General features: G+C 35.8%; 1 protein-coding gene across 1 annotated transcript in view; it reads right to left on the bottom strand.

Annotated features, from left to right (window-relative positions):
* The window catches only part of DSG1 (desmoglein 1), a 31,790-nt gene extending 15,996 nt beyond the window's left edge, over nucleotides 1-15,794 (bottom strand). Inside the window, exons 1-6 of the mRNA XM_027576773.1 lie at nucleotides 15,686-15,794; nucleotides 6,458-6,493; nucleotides 6,062-6,193; nucleotides 4,514-4,669; nucleotides 2,796-2,940; nucleotides 68-234 (exon numbers count right to left, since the gene is read on the bottom strand). Coding sequence (XP_027432574.1) covers nucleotides 68-234; nucleotides 2,796-2,940; nucleotides 4,514-4,669; nucleotides 6,062-6,193; nucleotides 6,458-6,493; nucleotides 15,686-15,733 — 684 coding nt within the window. The 5' untranslated portion in view covers nucleotides 15,734-15,794. The remainder of the gene's footprint in view (nucleotides 1-67; nucleotides 235-2,795; nucleotides 2,941-4,513; nucleotides 4,670-6,061; nucleotides 6,194-6,457; nucleotides 6,494-15,685) is intronic.
* Between the last annotated feature and the right edge of the window lie 4,280 nt (nucleotides 15,795-20,074).

The raw sequence follows: 20,074 nt of genomic DNA, 5'->3' as shown, positions 1-20,074 counted from the left end.
AGGTACTCTTGCTTTTAGAATCACTTCCTTTGAAACTGACAAACCATTCAAAGAAAAAGAAAATTACCTCTCTGTCTAGAAAATTATTCATTGTTCGAATTTCTCCAGTGTTTCTGTTGATAATAAACATTGGTGAATCAGAAGGTTCCTGTCTTATGATCTTGAAGGCTATTTTTGAGTTCAAATTATTTGGTTCATCTGCATCAGTAGCATTGAGTCTCATCACCAGTGTATCTAGAAATCAAGGAAAATTGGTTGTAAGTGGACAGTTTGAATTTTCGTTATAGTATAGTATATTGCTTTTCTAACAAGGTATTAGGGTTGGTTGGTCCATATAATGTATGCGCTACCATTTCTCCTTTCTACTTCTTCAACATATCATTAGCTTAGCTCCTTTCTATTCCTTTGTCTTGACAGAAATACATTTTATCAGGAACTTTACACATTACTGATAGTTAGAAAATAAAGAAATGTTTTAACTCTGCCTTTCCTTTTCTTATTCTAGTATAATTCTTTTTTTTTTTTTTAAGGCTGCCGTGGTGAAATAAAATGATATTAAAGCCAGACCAACTCTTTCCCAACTATAGAACTTTCTAGCTCTATAATTTTGGCTTCAGTTTTCACATCTGTAAATGGGGATAATAGTACTGTTCTCACTGAGTTCATTAGAGACTTGACCAGTTTAATGAGAGAAAATCATAAAATCCTGATTGACTGATGTATACTCAATAAATGTGTATTATTGTTCTGTTTTGCATGGTCCCTAGTTAAGTGCTAGGTAACTATTAGGTTGAAAAAGGTGCTTGTTTAACTATATACTTTGTCTTATCCCTTATCTTTTCTGTGAATCTTATAAGCTGTTTCAATGAAGGACACTGAAGAAGGAAAACCTGCCAGCGTTCATAAACTAGAAATCTCTACACTTAAGTCTGTTTCAAGCACAGTTGTCCTGTTTGTAAACAAATACAGCAGAGTACTCCCTTCTCCCTCTCATTTTCTCTCTCAGTCTCTGTGTGTGTTTGTGTAATTCATTTCAGCATTCTTTTAAAAATATTTTCAGTAAGCATTTAATTATGGTACATTCATATAGTAAAATCCAATGCAGCTATTAAAAGGAATGGAGACATCTTCATTTCCTAATACAGAAAAATGTTAAAAATATATTTAAATAAAAATTTACATTATGGATTTGTATATAAAATATCTTCCCATTTGTTTCCAAAAGCATGTTTACATAATCATAAACGTATGTATCTAAGTAACTAATGATGGTGTTTGCCTCTTAAGAATGGTACTAGGGAAAACAAAGAATGGATTTCTATTCCATTTTTACCATCCATATTGTGTGAATTTTTACAACAAACATTTTTAAAATGATATTTTAGAATGGATACCTATTCGGGCGCCTGGGTGGCTCAGTTGGTTAAGCTACTGCCTTCAGCTCAGGTCATGATCCTGGAGTCCTGCATCGGGCTCCCTGCTCAGTGGGGAGTCTGCTTCTCCCTCTGACCCTTCCCCCCTCATGCTCTCGCTATCTCATTCTCTCTCTCAAATTAATAAATAAAATCTTTAAAAAAAAAAGAACAGATACTTATTCAAAATATAGGTATAGTATTTTAATGAATAAAAGTAAAATGTGAGGATTTTTGGAATTTATAAGAAATTATACCACTCAAAGGTTAAAAGTAACTATGGTAAGTTGAAGTTTTAAATTCAAATGGGATATCATCTCTGCTATTTTTAATATATTTAGGACAATCCACTGGTGTGCTAGGCAGTTAATTTTCTCAAGTGACTGAATATTTGGCAGTTGAAATGTTGCCATTTACAGTAATCCACAAGGAGGACATTTTACCTTTAGATTGCCAAAACTCTTATAGGTAAATACTCTATCTAGTTTCTAGGTTTTCTGGTACCTCTCAACTAACTCCACTTGAGACAATCAGCTTTCATTATGCATGGTGGGCCAAACAGTATTAAGTTTACAGTACATTCCAAATATATAAAATTGGTAACTTGAGTAGAAAGCAAGCAAGGCCTGTATTTATTTCATCATATATAAAAAGGGAAAACAATGCTTGTTTAGTGTTCATTTATTGTCAACAGAAGCTCTTGAAGATTATGGTCACAAAATAGATCGCCTGGAAGTGATTTCTACTAATGACTTTAAAATAGGTTTAAAAAAAGGGTGGGGGGGTGCCTGGGTGGCTCAGTTGGTTGGGGGTCTGGCTCTTTATTTTGGCTCAGGTCATGATCTCATGGGTCATGGGATAGAGCCACATGAAGGGTTCCATGCTCAGTGGGGAGTCTGCTTGAAAATTCTCTCTTTGCCTCCCCCACCACTGCCACTCTCGCTCTTGCACCCTTTCTCTCTCTCTCTAAAATGAATAATAAAAAAAAAAGTCAGTATAAACAGAAGTGGATGAGATTGTCCTTCAGAGCAGCCTGGCTGGGAGGCTAAATCTCCTCCCAGTACTCCTGCCACCACTGTACAAAGTATTCTGGGATTTCTCCTTAGGAATCTAAAAAAGAGCTGGTGTGTGAGTTACATGAGAAAACCTTTCTCATTTCTTTGGAGTTTCTCCGTGGGTACACCAGATTAGAGCTGCCGCCACAGTTGAAGGGAAAGCCGGTATGGAGACTCTTCATGCCTTTCTGTCCTGGATGCTTTTCTATACTTAATCTCTTACATTCATGTTGAAGTAGTACCTTCTTAGTTTGGCCTCTCATTGTTTGGCTAAGAATGATCTGGAAGTCAGTATATTCTTGTTTACTTAATAAGATGGATTACTTACTTGCATTAGAATTTTCTTCTATTTGTCCTACAAAAGTAGACATAGAAAATACTGGAGGGTTGTCATTTATATCCAAAACCCTGACTCTGAGCTCAAGAGGCCTCTCTAAATCTTGACCCAGTGAATTCAGAGCCCTGCAATAGATCTAGGAGAGAAGATAAGAATAATTATTTGGTGCCCAGATATTTATTAAGTTCTTACTTTGTTTGGACACTATGCTAGGCACTGTGGGTAACCAAAAAAAGTAAGACATATTATTTCCTACTAGAATGTATGTAGCAGCAGTACTTATAATCAATAAGGGGAGGCAAACACAAACTCAAAATACCATTTGAAAAAAAGTAACATGATAAGTTATTTAAAAGAATAAAAATAGTATGACATCACAGGAGGATGTAATGATTGAGAAAGATCTTGAAAGAGAATTTCAGCAAGTGTAAACTGGTATTTGGCAAGATGTTCCAAGCAAAGGGATTTATGTGAGGGAAGAAGCAGAGTAATGAAAATGCATTGTTTGAAATTATGGGTAGGGGCTATTGACTTTGAGGATGGGATAAAGGAGAGTCACATGGGGGCTTCAAAGGAAGCTAGTATTCATAAGATAGGTGATGACTATGTGGGTGTTCATATTATTATTGTTATTATTATTATTATTTATATATGAAGTGTATATAAGTATAATGTATGCTGTTTTACCTGTGTAGTATATTCATATAAAAATGCGTTGTGCTTCAAGAAAAGCTAATAGGTTGGCATGCTGACCTCAAGAGTTTGCTGTTAAACATTGTCAGAGGTAAGGCAGGAATATAGATTGGGAATAGAAGACTAAGGAATTAAAGTAGCTTAGGCAGTATGACTGAAAGCACAAGCATCCATTCCTATTTGAACATGTTTGGGGATATGGATGGATGGGGTTTTAACTGAAGAGCCTACAAGATCAAGGAAGGTTTTCTGTATTTCCTTTGTATTTTAAGTATTAACAAGTGTTGACCATGATGATAAATGGAAATGGAAGCAGGCAAGGAGCAAGCAGAAAACAGATGATAAAACAAAGTTGATAGAATAAGGTTCTTGAAGAAACGGGTGATTATGGAACAATGGATACCTCTTGAGGGTAAGCTGTGGGAAAAAGCAGAAAATTAATTCTGTTTTTGGATTTACAGCAGAACATTTCTGAACCAGGGGAGAGAGAATTGTGAGAGTGTGTGATGGAAGGCCTCAAACTTTTTAACGAAGTTGGTCATCATGTCAGCTGCTTAAAGTGGAAATGAGGTTTGAAGTTTTATCATGGTCGCTGTCAAGTATTGAGGTATGATTCAGTTCACTCAGGTGAGCTGGAGCAATGTGGATTTATAATAAAGTATGTTTACTCAGAAGAGGCTCTCTTAGTGGCTCAAAAATCATCACTTGAGAGCTAAAGAAAACCAATATTCTCAGGTGAATTAAAGAAAAAGAAGTAAGAGTTAGGCCCTTGCCCTTCCAAACAGACATTCCAGCTTGCCACCAGGGACAGACTGAGGCTAATGTTTTTGCTAAGGCATTTCAGCAACGCATTTCTCCTAATCTCTTCGTTTCTGTTGGGTCATGAGATGCTCATGAATTGAGATAACCAAAAATAATTTTGGGATTTCTGAAATCAAATCAAATATGATCTGAATTTAAGGTATTCCAAAAATAATGTAAGCTTGAACATATATATTGACGTGGAGCCTACTTACAATGAAAAACGGGGTGACCTCTCGATCAACTATGGATGTGATATTAATTTCACCAGTTTTTTGATTAATGATGAAGATTCCATAAGGTGGCTGATCAATTCCTACTCCAGAGATGCGGTATGTAACTTGCTGGTTTACAGCACAATCTGAGTGAATCTGCAGAGAGAGCGCAGGTGAAAATATTACGGAGAGCAAATAAAAAGTGTTAGGTGTGATTAACAACAGCTACCTTTCTCGAGAACTGTCAAATGTAAGTACCTGTTATCTTTTGGGAAATGCTGGAAATAGTTATTTTTCTAGTTACAACTCTAGCATTTTCCATAATAACTAGCAATGTAATAAAAGAAATTCAATTTCTATTTCTACCAAATAAGAAAAAAATATCATTTTAATAAATCCAAGACTAGGCAGTCATCATTCATTAATTCATTTATTCATTCATTCAACATTTACAATTGATCATATTATTTTCCTGCTCTGTACTAGCCCTGGTGCTAGAGTAAGGAACTCCTTGCCCTCTTAAGGAGTTTACCAGTGTTGTCATTATATAACTTTGATCTCCCGATCCAAAAATTTTTAAAAATGTAAAGTTTTAGAAGAAAATTTTAAGTAGATTTATGTAGTTGGCAAGAGTCATCTGACTCTGTGTAGAAGCTCTTAATTCTGAAAATGGGGAGGATGTATTATCAGAAAAGTAAGGAAATTACCCCAAATAAGTGGTTTATAGAAGCTGGGATTCTTTCTTTGAAATGAAATATTGTATGACTCTAAGCAAATCTAACTGGGGAGTCTCTGTATATCTGTCTGAATGTGTGTGTGTATTTGTGTATGTGTCTATGTATGTATATATATCTCTGTGTGTGGGGATGTATTTGTGAGCATATGTGTGTGTGTTTGTACAAAGGAAGACAAAAGGAAATGAAAGGAAAAGAGTATGAAACAGGGTACATTGTGAATTCTTATTAAAAAAAGCCAAAAGTAGGAATTCAATTCTAGTAGGTCAAGGAAGAAAGAATACAGATTAAAATAGTCCCTCTGAGTGTGCTGTTAAATTCATTATTTAAATCACTATATTTTTCTACCTAGAATTAGGGGTAAATTATGATCATGTGTATTTATTTTACCTATGAGGTGCATCAATGTTTAACTGTTTACCCCAGTGCCTAAATTTCTTAATTTATCCTTTTCATGGCTTCAGTTTTCATAATCTGACTATAGTTCTGTTTTGTATCATAACTTCTCAGTGAGTTATATTCATAAAATATTTAAGAGACAGGTTCTTTCGATATTTAACACCATCCATTCTGGGTTTTTTTTTTAAGATTTTATTTATTTGACAGAGAGAGAGAGACAGCGAGAGAGGGAACACAAGCAGGGGGAGTGGGAGAGGGAGAAGCAGGCTCCCTGCTGAGCAAGGAGCCCGATGCGGGGCTTGATCCCAGGACCCTGGGATCATGACCTGAGCTGAAGGCAGATGCTTAACAACTGAGCCACCCATGCGCCCCTCCATTCTGATTTTTGATTTTACACTTTGGTGTTGATACTTACTTTGGCGATTGGATTCCTCTTTGAATTGTCTTCACCTTCACGACAGGCTGCAGCGAACTTGATCCATTCACGTTTTTGCCTCCTGATTGAATGCCACTTGATGGTGCCATTTTTGGTGTTGTAATCTCTTACCTTGAATGGGCACAATAAAGTAGTGATATTTATTAACTTTTATTCATAATTCACATGCCACTGAAGGTTTTGGAGGAGAGGGTAATTGTAATATCAGAAAGAGAGGATGTTTAATTGGGAAAACGTGATTTTGATAATCTATTAATTTTAGCATAACATTATATTTTTACTTATAAGGATGAATTTTCTTTGGAAAATGTGTTGTTACTCTCAAACCATTTTCCTTGTTTTTAATTTGGAAAAGATAGATTTGCTGTATATTACCTGGATTCGAAATTCACTGTTAACTTCCACCACCACCTATAAAAAACAAAATAATAACAACAGTTAATTTTTATTAAGTGCTTTATAATTCATGTTATCCAATCATTTTAAAAAATCAAATAAATCTTGTGAGTAATTAGAATTATTCTATCAGTCTGGATAGCAGATGGATCTGGCTTCTCTCTCAGGTCTAATGATGATGCTATGGATTTCTTTTCTTTTTGTCTTTACTTTTCAGTTATGCCCTTCTTTTTAATCACTTTTATTTTTTAACCTCTTTTTCATTCTTTGCCTATGCAGATACTTGTTATGATATGAACTAGGATATTGAACTCAGAGGGAGTGAGGGTTGGAAATTTAGACTTTCTTTGTAAGTCTTGTGCCTAAGGAGCTAGAGATACTCTGATGTTATTCAGTGATACTCAGTAGTAAGTTATAATACTTAAACTTCTGACTATAGTTCCAGGATCTGACTAGCCATCAATGGAAATAGAAAAAAAAGTGTTCTGGAGTGAAGAAAGGGCATGAAACAGAAAATATCTGAAAAGTTTCAGAATATTTGCTCCTTCATATTCTAATTCTAAATGGAAGATTTTCCAGTATTTTTGAAAATCTTAAGATGATAGATTTGCTTTGAAATACGAGAATAAAAAGTTCTAAAATAAAAGCAAATAATTTCCTCTGTAAAAATGAGTTCCTGCAGATATAAATGCATCCTTCTATAGTTCCATAGTAAGGAGAAGAAATTGTAGGCATGTAGGGACAAATTAGTGGGTAAGCAACTTCCATTAGTCTCTTCTCCAATGTTAAACAATTTCCTTGCCCAACAAATGAGCTACTCAAGCAGAGGTCTTCCTTATTTCAACTTGGCCTCAATCTTTACATATGATTTGTAGTGAAAAATCAGGATAATTTAAATTACTTTTCTCTAAAACCCAAAGGCATTTCTAAGAAGACAGACATCTATATATCAAGTTTAATATGTCAATATACTTAAGACAGAGTAAAATACCTATCTAAAAAATTAGGTTTAGGGGTGCCTGAGTGACTCGGTTGTTAAGCGTCTGCCTTTGGTTCAGGTCATGATCCCGGGGTCCTGGGATCGAGCCCCGCATCGGGGTCCCTGTTCAGCGGGAAGCCTGCTTCTCCCTCTCCCACTCCCCCTGCTTGCGTTCCCTCTCTCGCTGTATCTCTCTGTCAAATAAATAAAATCTTTAAAAATAAAAAAATAAAAAATTAGGTGTAGATGTGAAGGTTAATTTGCATTTATTTTTAACTTGCACTTGGAGTCATTAAAGAAGGTGTAAATCCTTAGTTTTTATTTATCCCTAAATACAACATTTTCAGCTATTTGAATTTTTTCAGAATTGCAACGTATGAAAATTATCAGACTTCTTCTGTGTCACTGATAGAAGAAATTTTAGCTTGCATTTTAAAAATACTAATAAGAGTAATTTCAAAATATAGTAAGTTACTTTTTATAGTTTTAATCTCACCAATAGATAAAAATAAAATTTTGGTTTTCAAGGACATATTTTTCAAAAATTGTTATAATTGATAATTCAGGAAAATATGTATTTTTTGGTTAATAAGAGTATTGTAAAGAGATTTTTTATAGGAATTATATACTTGGTATATATTTAATGTTTATTATTATTATCACTGTTACAATTCACTGAATAGTGACTAATTACTAGACAATGTATTTAGAGAAATCCATGCATTCAGTCTTCACAAATAGCTGTGGTCAATACTGTAATTTCATTACCTCCATTTTACAGATGAGGAAATTGAGTTTGGAATACTAATTTTTGGCTAAATATTACCCAGTACAATTCAGCCTAAATTTGTGCTTGTGGTATGGGTTTTACAGTGAAATGCAAGATAGCCTATTCCAACTAAATTACTAATAAAATATACAGCAGAGAATTGACATTACAACTTTGAGAATTCAAACCATTCTGATTTTAATCTCATCTCGTGTTAGCCTTACAATTAAGAATGTTCATAATGTTCATAACAACAACAACAACAACAATAACAATAATAGGGATTCCATGAGGAAAAGAAGTAGATGGAACAAATGGTTTGGATGAGTAACTGAAATGTTATTGTTGAGTCCCTCTCAGGTGCAGAATTAAGATAATGTTACTTCTTGCTACCTATGAAGTCATGAACACTCTATTCTCTCTCATTTGTGGGTGTGGAATGGGGGTGTAGGGATAACTTCTTCTTCTCTTTGGAAGCCATTTCTTCATAGCTCCAGAGTTGTGTAGGCATCTGTTATCTGTCTTGCACTTAAGTGTCTTGCACTTGCACTGTCTTGCACTTCTGCACTGAAGTGTCAGAGCCTCCTGTTTGTTTTGGAGAACTATGCCAGATGACTAATAAACCTTCCAACTTTATGAAGCTGGGTCATTCTTTTTCCCATGAGAGGCAATTTAGGCAGAAGACCAAGTAAGTTTCACCATAGTGTCAGTCTCCCAATTGAATTAGTAATTAAAAAACTGCCAAGTCTGCTTAAAAATATGTTGTGATGACATAGCCTTATTGTCTTTTGTTCAGAGCCTAGAATAAATGGTGAAACAAAGTCACTCTTGGACTTTCAAAGGCAAAATAATGAGATAAAAAGAGTATTTGGTAGAGTCAGAAAGCTTTCAATGTACTTCCTAAATTCTCAAGCCTTAGTTTTCTCATTTGTAAAATGACAGGGGTAAACTAAATTATACACAGCTACCTTTCCAATTCTAACACCAAATCCCTGTGTGCAGTAGGAAAATATCAAAGTTACTTGATCATGGAAAAGGCATGATAAAACTGTGGGTTTAAACGATTACTCTCACCACAGGTTGTGGAAAGAGGCAGAATTATAGGCCATGAGTAGTGGAGTGTTCCACATCAAAACAGATCAGAGATAAGGCAGAGAAGAAGAGGAGCAGTGGCAGTGGTAACAGACCAGGAAGACCAAGGGAGAGATTCCACACAATTAAAATTGATGTGGCTTGAGAACAAGTAGGACATGGGAGTCAAGAGAAGGAAGAATCTCAAGTGATGGCAGTTTCAAACTAAGAGATGAGATTTAGCAGGTTAGAACACATTGGCTCTGAGATGCTACAGAAATAGCCAGGTGAAGGTACTTAGCAATTTGAAATATGTCTCAGCACCATGAACAAATAGTTCAGTCCTCATACACAGATTTGAGGGACATCTGCTCAGGTAGAACAGTTTAAATCATGGGAGAATTTGAAAACCCTAAAGTAGGGAATACAACAAAGAAACAGCCTGTGCCTGAGCATGAAACTAGGGGGATTCCTACAGTGATAGAATAGAGAACAATGACAGAAACAAGCAACAAAGAAAAAGAGAAGTAGCCAAAGAAATGGGAGGACAATATAATGCAATATCACAGATGTCAAAGGAAGGGAGAACTGAAAGAGAGATGGGATGGGAACAAGTGTCAGATGACATAAAATACTTGAGTAGAGTGAATCCTGAGGTTTCCTGTGACTTTCAGGAGAATCCCTTCAGTTCCATGGAATGAGTCCTTCCTGACTGAAAGGGATTGGTGAATAAAATGGAGGGGGAAAGGACATAAAGATGGCCACCTTTCCAGGAAATTTGATTATAAAAGGAAACAAAGATGGAATGGTAGAATGAGATCTGGCACACAAAGAAATATTCTGGGAGAGGGAGACATGGATTTGTGAAGGCAAAGAAAGAAGAAAGTAGGAGATTTTGATTAGAAAGAGAGGTTCAAAAATAAAGTATTTGGTGGAAGTGTGATGGAGAGAGCAGAAGGGAACAAGGAGGAAGAAAAGACTCTGAAGACAGAGGGTAAAGGAAGAGAGGAAGGATGGAGATTAAAATCCATAGGCCATGAGAGGTAGTTGAAGGACATCGTTTGATTGATCAAGACCCTGTCTGTAAAGATAAGGTTATTTTCTGTCAATCAGGGGAGCAGTTTGGATTCCTAAATGAGTTGAAAATATGTACTGTGGAGGCTCGTGATGGAGATTCACTTAGAAATGAATACAGGCATTATTAGGCTGAGTATATCTCATCTCTCTTGCCTACTGGGTGTGTCCCTCTGTGCCTCCATTTCCTCGGCTGTTTATGAGACTAAAGCCCTTTCTAATTCAAAAATTCTGAAAAAGTAGTGGATATAATTCACTTGAAGTCCATCCTCAGTGAGTCTGTCCTTCACTTCTATTTGAAGAGCCAATCCACATATAAAAGACTTAAAAAGTCACAAGACATATGCTAATTTCAATGATTCTCTAATTATATTCATTTTTAGGTTTTTTTTCCTTTGATACTGAGGTTTACATTTCTTTGCAATTAATAAAATGGTCTTAAAAGTAATAAGTAATTTCAATGAGGAAAACCTCTTGTATATAATAATTGGGAGTTGGTTTTCCGTAGCCACTCGCTGGCTGTTAAGCATCAAATGCTGACGTATTTGATAACTGTATTTTACATCACAAGGATGAACTTGAGACAGAGCCAAAATATAACAATTTGCTTCTTTTTAAAACCTCTTTTGTCTTTGTATTACTATCAGTTTGGAGTTGACAGTACCTTGATAGATTGATTTTTCTTATTTGCTCATTGGTTTATTTATTTATTTGACAAAAATATGTATTGAATGTATATTATGTGGATTAAAGACCAGATTAAAGGGCTTAAGCTCTAAAAAATACTATGGTAAACTTAGATGAAATGTAAAGTAAATATAATAAAACACCATAAAAATAAGTGTTAAGGAAATTCAACCTGATTATTTCTATGTTTAATTCCTTGATGAATTTTTGGAACGTGTAGGGGAAGAGAAATATAAACTATCCCCAAATTGCCTTCTGATGCCCCGACTTTGTGGGATTAAACATCTATTGAGCAATCTTGCACGGGTGCAAGACACTACGAAAGATACAAAAGTGATTCAGACACAGAATCTGCCCTCAAATAACTTATAGTCAAGTAGTTTTATGAGCAACCAGCAGCCATTAATTTGTGGAGATGTGGCTTTTCATTAGACAAGTGTAAAAGGCTGCACCCTATTCTCATAGACCAATAGAGAATATAGATCGGCGGCCAATGGCATTTAAACTACTTCGACCTGCCTAAGTCCTTTAAAGGAATTTGCGTGGCAAGCATAACCAGCAAGAGTGGCATGTCCCAGCACTCTGTAGGGCGTTCCCTCATTGAAAGAACCATAATAAGTAACTGCAAAGCCGAGCATGCTTTCTGCTTATTCGTTAGGCAATACCTGTTAGGACATGGGGATACTCGGCACCAATGTCCTTGAAGAATGTATAATGGAGAAAGATTTACCTGAAATTAAGGGCTCTGGGTATAGACAAGAGTGTTTTCTTTTTTACACTCATAAGCCTTGTTAAATAGGTGAATCTTGTCCCTTAGGGGCCAAGCCTTCAAATTTATCGAGACAGCATTTCTCAGTGGTTTGTTTTTCTATTACCTAAATCAGGCATCGCAAAATGCTTTACTCTGTGGCAACTCAAACCAATTAAATGATGGTAAATTTGTAGTCCCTGTTTTCACAAAGGTGCAAGAAGATGCTGATCCTAAATCTTCAGTGAAATAATAAAGCTTTTAAGAATACATGTAAATGGAAATGATTTTCCTTAAATACAAGTTGTAAATTTTGCTGGAACAAGTGAACAGAAATAGTTCCATTTTCTATAAAATATTTTACTGACTTACTATTATCTATAATATATATTACTATAATATATGCACAGGAAAGCATGAAGAATCCTCTCTTTTGCTAGTCTTCTGTTTGGTCTGTACTAGTTTTTAGTTCTTCTCTTGCTTCTCTTGCATCAATAAGCATGATTATGGGAATTTAAGATGTCTGGTTCAAGTAAGTTGGCGAACTATGTAATGAAGTATGTATTTTTTCTGTGTATTTTAGTCTGAATGCTGAGAAATATTTTGAAACCTCCTGCTTCTATCCTAAATTATTTCAGCTAAGTCAAATTGTGGAGCTGGTTTTTCAGGTGGTCAGAGGTTTTCTTTTGAAAGGAAATATTAACCATGGAAAGAGCAGAAGCTAAGCTGGTATGATAAACTGTACAAATTGGATTATTCTTGGAAATCAGTAAAGACAGGTTTACTTGTTCTTTTAAGATAAGCTGCAGAAGTTAGCCTATAAAGAAAAAGACACCTTGAATTTGTATTGATTTGTATTGACTAACTGAATCTGGCAAAGTTGCAAGTAATTTTCAGAAATCATTAGAACTATAAAAACTCTACTGCTTCTGTTTGCTTTCCTACAGTGGCCTGGCCATACATTATCTCACTGTCACAACCATTCACAGAAATTTCTTGTGTATAGTACCTAGGTGACATTGTTCTCTGGTCTAGAATACATTCCACATCCCCCCTCCCCAATACACTAATTTCATGGAGACAGAAAAGAAAGGAAAATAAATGAGGGGTCAATAACATTTCTTTGGCTTGCAGTGTTATAACAGGTATAAGCCCTTGTCTCTCTAGGAGCCTTGTCTAAAAATGAAATAGTCCTGTGACCATCTTGCTTGTTTTAAGAGCAGATTCTTCTGCTTTATTCTCCCCGATCTAACTCACTAGTTGAACACGGCCTAAAACTTTCAGGTATATTAAGCAGACTATACAACATACATGTAAATAGTTGGCTGCTCAGCTCTCAAATGGATTTGCACAAAAGATATTACCAGTTTAAATGTCTTAAAGGTCTTTAAAATTGTCCAAGTATGCTCCTTAATGTAGATTTTCACTTATTATAGACTTTGAGCAGAGAAGAATAAAGACTTTACATAGATTTCTTTTCTTTCCTTTTCTTTTGGTAAAAGCAAACATTCATAGTGAGGCTAGCAGAAAGGTAAGCGGAAGAGCTTGCTGTAGTGGTAGTTAATTTTCAGGGAAAAATATTTTATTTTATTTTTTTAAAGATTCTGTTTATTTATTTGAGACGGAGAGAGAAAGAGAGAGTGAGCGAGCATGAGAGCATGAGCAGGGGGTAAGAGCAGAGAGAGAGAGAAAGAGACAGAAGCAGACTCCCCACTGAGCAGGGAGCCCATTGCGGGACTCTATCTGAGGACCCTGAGATCATGACCCAAGTCAAAGGCAGATGCTTAACTGACTGAGCCACCCAGGCACCCCAGGGAAAAAAAATAATTTTAAAGCAAAAATAGATTGTATAACTCCAAAGTACATTTATCCAAATCATCTGGTAAAATCCGTAGTAAAAATAAATGATGATTTTTCAAACCTTAGAAAGTAAAATGTTTTACAAAAAAAGTTACAATAATATGAAAAAGAAACATTTTAATTCATTATAGAGTAAGTTCTTTGGAAATAATTTTCATCAGAGGAATGAGAAACTTGTGATTGATTCCAAAGTAAAATATGGCAACAAACAAACGATCCACAAACAAAAAACCAAAACTATCCAAACTTAGACAATAAAGTACAAACGTCCAGAAACCTCTCTGTAAAGAAGAAAGGTCAATGAGGATACATGATTTTGATAAAATGATACATTTTATGAAGAATAACTAACTAGACAGTGACTATTTAAAGGAATTTCATAGGATGTAATTAATTAGGAATAATCATAAAAATAAAGAAATAAGGTATTTTATACATTTAATGAAAGCACATAAGCATCTGAATAAACTCTAATCAACTGAAGCTATAATAGGTCTTAATGGATCAGATTTACATGAAATTAAAAATAAAAGTATTTGATTACCTTGCAATATACAGATGTTCCTACATTTAAATAACATAGTGTATACTGCTTGTTATTCCTTACCACATCCCAAATTATGATAATAACTGATCCTAAAGATCCATTAAAATGTCCATGATATAGGGCTGGTCTTTGAAGCCATATTGGAAATAAAGCTACCAGCTTATTGATGCTTATTTGTAACAAATCCACTGGTATAACCTCTCTTACTTAATAAAATGAATTCAAACTAGCCAGCATACATTGAATCAAAGGTCTAACTTGTTATTATATAAACCCAGCAATCCAGTTCAAAAATTAAGCAAGTAGAAACAAATATGAGGGGCACCTGGGTGGCTCAGTTGTTAAGCATCTGCCTTTGGCTCAGGTCATGATCCCAGGGTCCTGGGATGGAGCCCCGTATCGGGCTCCTGCTCAGTGGGAAGCCTGCTTCTCCCTTTCCCACTCCCCCCTGCTTGTGTTCCCTCTCTTGCTGTGTCTCTGTCAAATAAATAAATAAAATCTTAAGAAAAAGAAAGAAGAAACAAATATGAACCACAGCACTACATCCTGCCAAACTGGAGGGCAATTTACCTGGCACTTGCCTCTTGAGATTACATTAACTTTACTGTGAGAAAGACTATGATTTCAAAATTTCCAACCTATGTGAAATTTGATGCAGCACCTTAGTTATCTCTAAAAAGAGAAAATTAATAATGTGTAAGGGAGACAGTGATAAAGCATCGCATTACATTTGTCTAAACATCAAATATACAACTTTTATATCACAGTCATTACTGACTTTCCAGTAGTAAGAACCAGTATCATCATAATTATACTTACACCTTAATTATAGCTATTCCTTCACTTATTATATCACTTATAAATCTCCTGTACCACCATGTTTTTTGAGATTAAAAAAATGTTTTAAATAAAATCATAGTTTAGCAGTGTGGAGCTTTTGATATTAGTGATAAGGATCCCAACCACATATGGAACTGATGAGTTTATTTGGATTGTGAGGCCAGTCACACAGCACTATGGTTTAAATTTATATGTATCCTGTTTTTGTGTTTTAAAATTACAGTATATCTGCCAGCAAAGATACCTAAAGAATGGAAAAATGTTTAAGGTAAAGATCAGGACACACCTGTGATATTAGCTTAAGAGCCCACCTACAAAAAAGAATTTGAACAACAAAACTCTAGCAAGTGGTGATAAGACTTTCCCAAATTCAGTATTTTCCCAGCATGACTTAGCACTGACTTCAGTGTCAGAGATGTGATATGACGAGTTAACTCTGATGCGTTAATATGCTTGAGTCTTCAATTAAAGAGAGAAACCCTATTTAAAAATCTAGTTCATAAAATCACCTTGTCATTAACATAAACTTTTAATGGGTTTAGGTTAGAAATAACACTAAATAACACTTTCTAAAAAGTTCTCCCTTGTTTCCAATAAGCATGGTTAGAGGGTTTTGAACAGAATCCACTTACCAGAAAAATGAACAGCCCTGCAGCAGTTTTAAAAGAGTGCCAGTCCATTGCAGCTGGGTTCTCCTACATCCAAGACCGAGGGAGTTTTGTTTGTTCTTCTCTGTTCTTTTTCTTTCCCCCAGTCAGCTGGTGTCTGATTAAAATAATTTCTCAGTAGATGTTCTTACATGCAGGCTTTGAGGTGTTTCTGCCTTCTCTGGGAGAAGAACCGAAGCTACGAAGGTACGTATAACCTGTCTAGATCCCCACCCTAAAAACTTGGGCTGGTCTCACTGAAATGCTTGACAAGATCATCATTGCTCCCAGGTAGAAGCTCAGGGACACACCCTTCTTCCAGCTGAAAGGCAGCTCTCTGTGGGGCTGGAAGGTTCACTCCTTTAATGAAGGTTTTCGGTGTCAGGAATTTAAAATGATCAGAGGTATGGAAAGTCGTACAATTGAAGGGGCTTTGCCCCCTATGCTCTATTTACAGGTTGTTATGCTTCTTCTCTCTTAAAAAGTGTAGTTTGGATGCTGATATTATTCAGAGAGGATTATCCAGTTCATATTTATAGCCAGACACTCAGATCAAAATCAAAAATCATAAACTGTCCATTTCAGGGGATGTTATGAAATATTCAGTCATTTTCTAAGCTGTTATCAAAGAAACAGAAAATTTACTGATGTTAAGAGTGAGGATTTTTTTAAAAAGTATTAATTCAAACAAGCAGAACTATGCTACTTACAATGATAAGGTCCCCTGTGTAAGTCACAGTTCCTTTAAATGGACAGCCTGAGTCCAAGGAAGCCTCTATTTTTTTCTCTGAGTATCTTCTCTCCCCAGTTATTTTTCTCTCTTTAAGATTCTGCCCTTTTCAAATGTAGTAAAACAAAATTTAAAGTATCTCTAAGCCAGATTAAAAGTAAAAATCGGAGCCACCAATTAAAATCTTGTTGATCATTTTACAAATGAAGATCGGTGTCTGAAATGCTAATGGGAACATGGAAAGCTGCTCTGCAGGTGAGGTGGGTGAAAAGTCAATGACGAGTCCCAAGCACAGAGCCAAGAATCTGGATAGTGAGCCAATTAGGACATGGGCAATGCACTGAAGAAATGGCTGCCCACACACATGCAAATGGGAGACTGGATGCAACCCGGAGATTATGAAAAGAGTGACTCTCACAAGGCAGCATTTGAAAGTGTTTTGGGTTATCCTCTCTTCATCTGGCTACATCCAGTGTAAATACTGTGAGTGGCGGGAAGTCTTGAAATGGCAGTGTGGAACAAGAGAGCCATCTGATAAGACGTGGATTGTGGTCAAAAAGATCCTAACCACGTCCCACAAAAGGAAGATGTGTCTGAGGGTCAGAGGCTCTACAAAATTGTCATTTCACGACAGATGTGTGGAAAAGAAGGTTACTCAACAGTGGTTTGCAATTTCATGCTCTTCCTCATGGAGCTTAGGGAGAAGGAGCTACGATGCCTATATATATAGTTTCAGTGACTTAGAATGCTTATGATAAGAACTGGTTGGTATGAATTAATGAAATAAAAGGAGATGGTCAGGCCAAATTTCTCTTAGTGGAGTAAGATAGAATGTAAGTATCGACCTATGACTTAGTCTGAGCAATTTATTAGTAGTAGGATTGTATGAGTGTGAATGACTGAAGACTCACTGAGCACCAGAGATGAAAGAATCTACTCTTGCAGCTTTTCCAGTGGCAAGTGAATGTTTTATCTACCTTGAGTTCTGGGCATGGTGCTAGGTTGTGCACAAGCCCTCTTCATCCATTGAATGGTCCTTCCCCGTCCCAACCCTGGCTCCACCCCTAACTCAGTGCCCTGCTCCAAAAGTCCCAACCACCTAGAGCATTTGTCAGATGCGATCTCTCCAGCGCCTCTCTGGAGAGGAGGTGTGGCAGAACCTTAATATAGTAAAGCAGTGCCTATCTTAACTGTCACATGAGGACTAGTGACAGTAAGCACAAGGGGGAAAGGGAGTTTATGAATCATCATTCCTTCTCCTTCACTTCTTTCCCTGCCTTTTTCTTTCCTACCATTTTAATCTCCTTAGAACAGCGTTGTCCAATAGATCTTCCTGAAACATGGAAATGTTCTCTATCTTTGCTATCCAGTATGGTAACCACTAACCATTTGTGGCTACGGAGCATTTGACATGTGGCTTAATATGACTGAGGAGCTGAATTTTTAAGTTCATTTAATTTTAGGACATTTAAGTTTAAACAACCACATGTGGCCAGTGGTTAACATATCTGCACAGTGCAGAGTGGTTAGAACAACCTTGCTTTTATTATCTTCTATCTTGTTCTCAGCCTTCATTCCTTTTGTTCTTTATAAATTCAACTCCCTTTAATTAAATTTACTCTATTCCTTTTCTCAACGGAGGGACCTCTATCTTTCAGAATTTCCAGTCAATATCTTTTGATTCCCTTTCCTTTATGTGCTCTTGTTATGTGAGTTGGCCCACTCCCTCTTCCTGACTCCTTCCTGATCCTATTTCCTAATGCCAATGAGTTAAGATACTTTAAAACAACACAAACTCCTCTCATTTGCACATTCACGTCTTCTCAATTATTTCTTCCAGCCACCTTACCTGTAATTTCATATCACACTGTCACGTAACTGTGCGGCACGAGTCGGCTTCTTGGACCCTGTTTCTATCTGAACATCGGTTGGTGTGTGGACCTCCATGTACATAACAACAGTTCTCATTTCATAGACATTTTATGAAATTTGGGGTGATTTTTCTGTTTGGAATTTCCCTGATAAACAAGAGATTTTCTCACAGTGATCAAAACTCTCCTGGGAAGGGATTCTCCTCTCTCTTATAAGGTACTTGCAAACTCCAGAATGTCATCTCCAGAGCCTACACTTCTATGTTTGTTCACAGCGTGTGATACTGTAACACCTTCTTACAACACAAAATAATCAGCATCTTTCACTAAATGTGATGGATTCTACCGATCTAGATTTTACTTTTTTTTTTAAGATTTTATTTATTTATAAAAAAAAGAAAAAAAAGATTTTATTTATTTGAGAGAGAGAGCAAGAGTGAGAGAGCACGAGCAGGGGGAGCAGCAGGCAGAGGGAGAAGCAGACTCCCCACTGAGTAGCGAGCCTGATGTGGGGCTCCATCCCAAGACCCTGAGATCCTCACCTGAGCTGAAGGCAGAAGCTTAACCGACTGAGCCACCCAAGTGCCCCCTCATCTAGAATTTCTTTGGCCTAATTAAAGTACCTGACCATTCTACCTGCTTCATATACATAGCATGGATTCATGTATTTCAGAGAACCTGGTGAAATAAGCTTTTATGTGAAACTCTGCTTTCATATATGTGTCAAATTACCCCAATCAGCTCTACAAGTTGTTTAAAAAAATAGGTGAAAGATGAAAATAAATCTTAAAAATAGAAAAATTGAGGTAAATATGTTGAGGATAATATAAACAAAAATATTTGTGTTTGTCTCTATATTAATGTTCCTATGAGAAGTATCGATTCCAGATCTTATTCACATTGTTTAAAATCAGGCTATTTCTCAGTGAGTCACAAGAAAGTATGGGGGAGGGAGCCTGCTGCTTTAGATTAAAGGATACTTTTCTTTTAATATCTAACAACCAAATATAATGTTATAATGTCTGATCCTTAATTGGATTCCTGATTTGAATCAAACAGCTATAGAAATGATTTTGGAGATATTTGGTGAAATTTAAATATAGACTGTTGGGGAATTATTATAAATTTTATTCGGCTATGTAGCAATATGTCTTTATTTTTAAAGATACATGCTAAATTATGCAGAGGCAAAACTGGTGACAGAAATTTTCTTTATGGTAATTTAGCAGTAACATAGATAAAGTAAATACAGTAAAATGTTAATTGCCAAATCTAAATGATAGTATATGGTTTTCTCTTTGTTTTTCTGTATATTTGAAAATTTTCATAATAAAATTTAAAATAATGTTCTAAAGTAGGAGTTGGCAAATTATAGCCATGGGCCAAATTTGACCCACTGCCTTTTCTGTTATTTTATTGAAAAATGACCATGCTCATTTGTTTATGTATTGTCTATGGCTACTTTTTCTCTCTAACAGTGGAGCTGAATAGTTATAACAAAGTGGCTTGCAAAGCCTAAAATAATTACTTATCTGACTCTTTACAGAAGTTTGCTGACCCCTGCACTAGGTGAACAGATTATAATTTATAATACAAAATATGACTCATTGAGAAATTAGTTGACCTTAGGAGAATCCACAAAATGATTGAAAGTGTATGAACAGAAATCATGATGACTTAAAGTAACCACTAAAATTAAAGCAATTAATCACTGAGGAAAAGATACATCTTTGTGATCAAAATATATTTTTGGTTTTATATTTTCAGAAAGAC

Source organism: Zalophus californianus, chromosome 14 (assembly GCF_009762305.2).
Source record: "Zalophus californianus isolate mZalCal1 chromosome 14, mZalCal1.pri.v2, whole genome shotgun sequence".
Classification (NCBI taxonomy): domain Eukaryota; kingdom Metazoa; phylum Chordata; class Mammalia; order Carnivora; family Otariidae; genus Zalophus; species Zalophus californianus.
The sequence above is the reverse complement of the archived record's forward strand: the minus strand, read 5'-3'. Positions and strand labels throughout refer to the sequence as shown.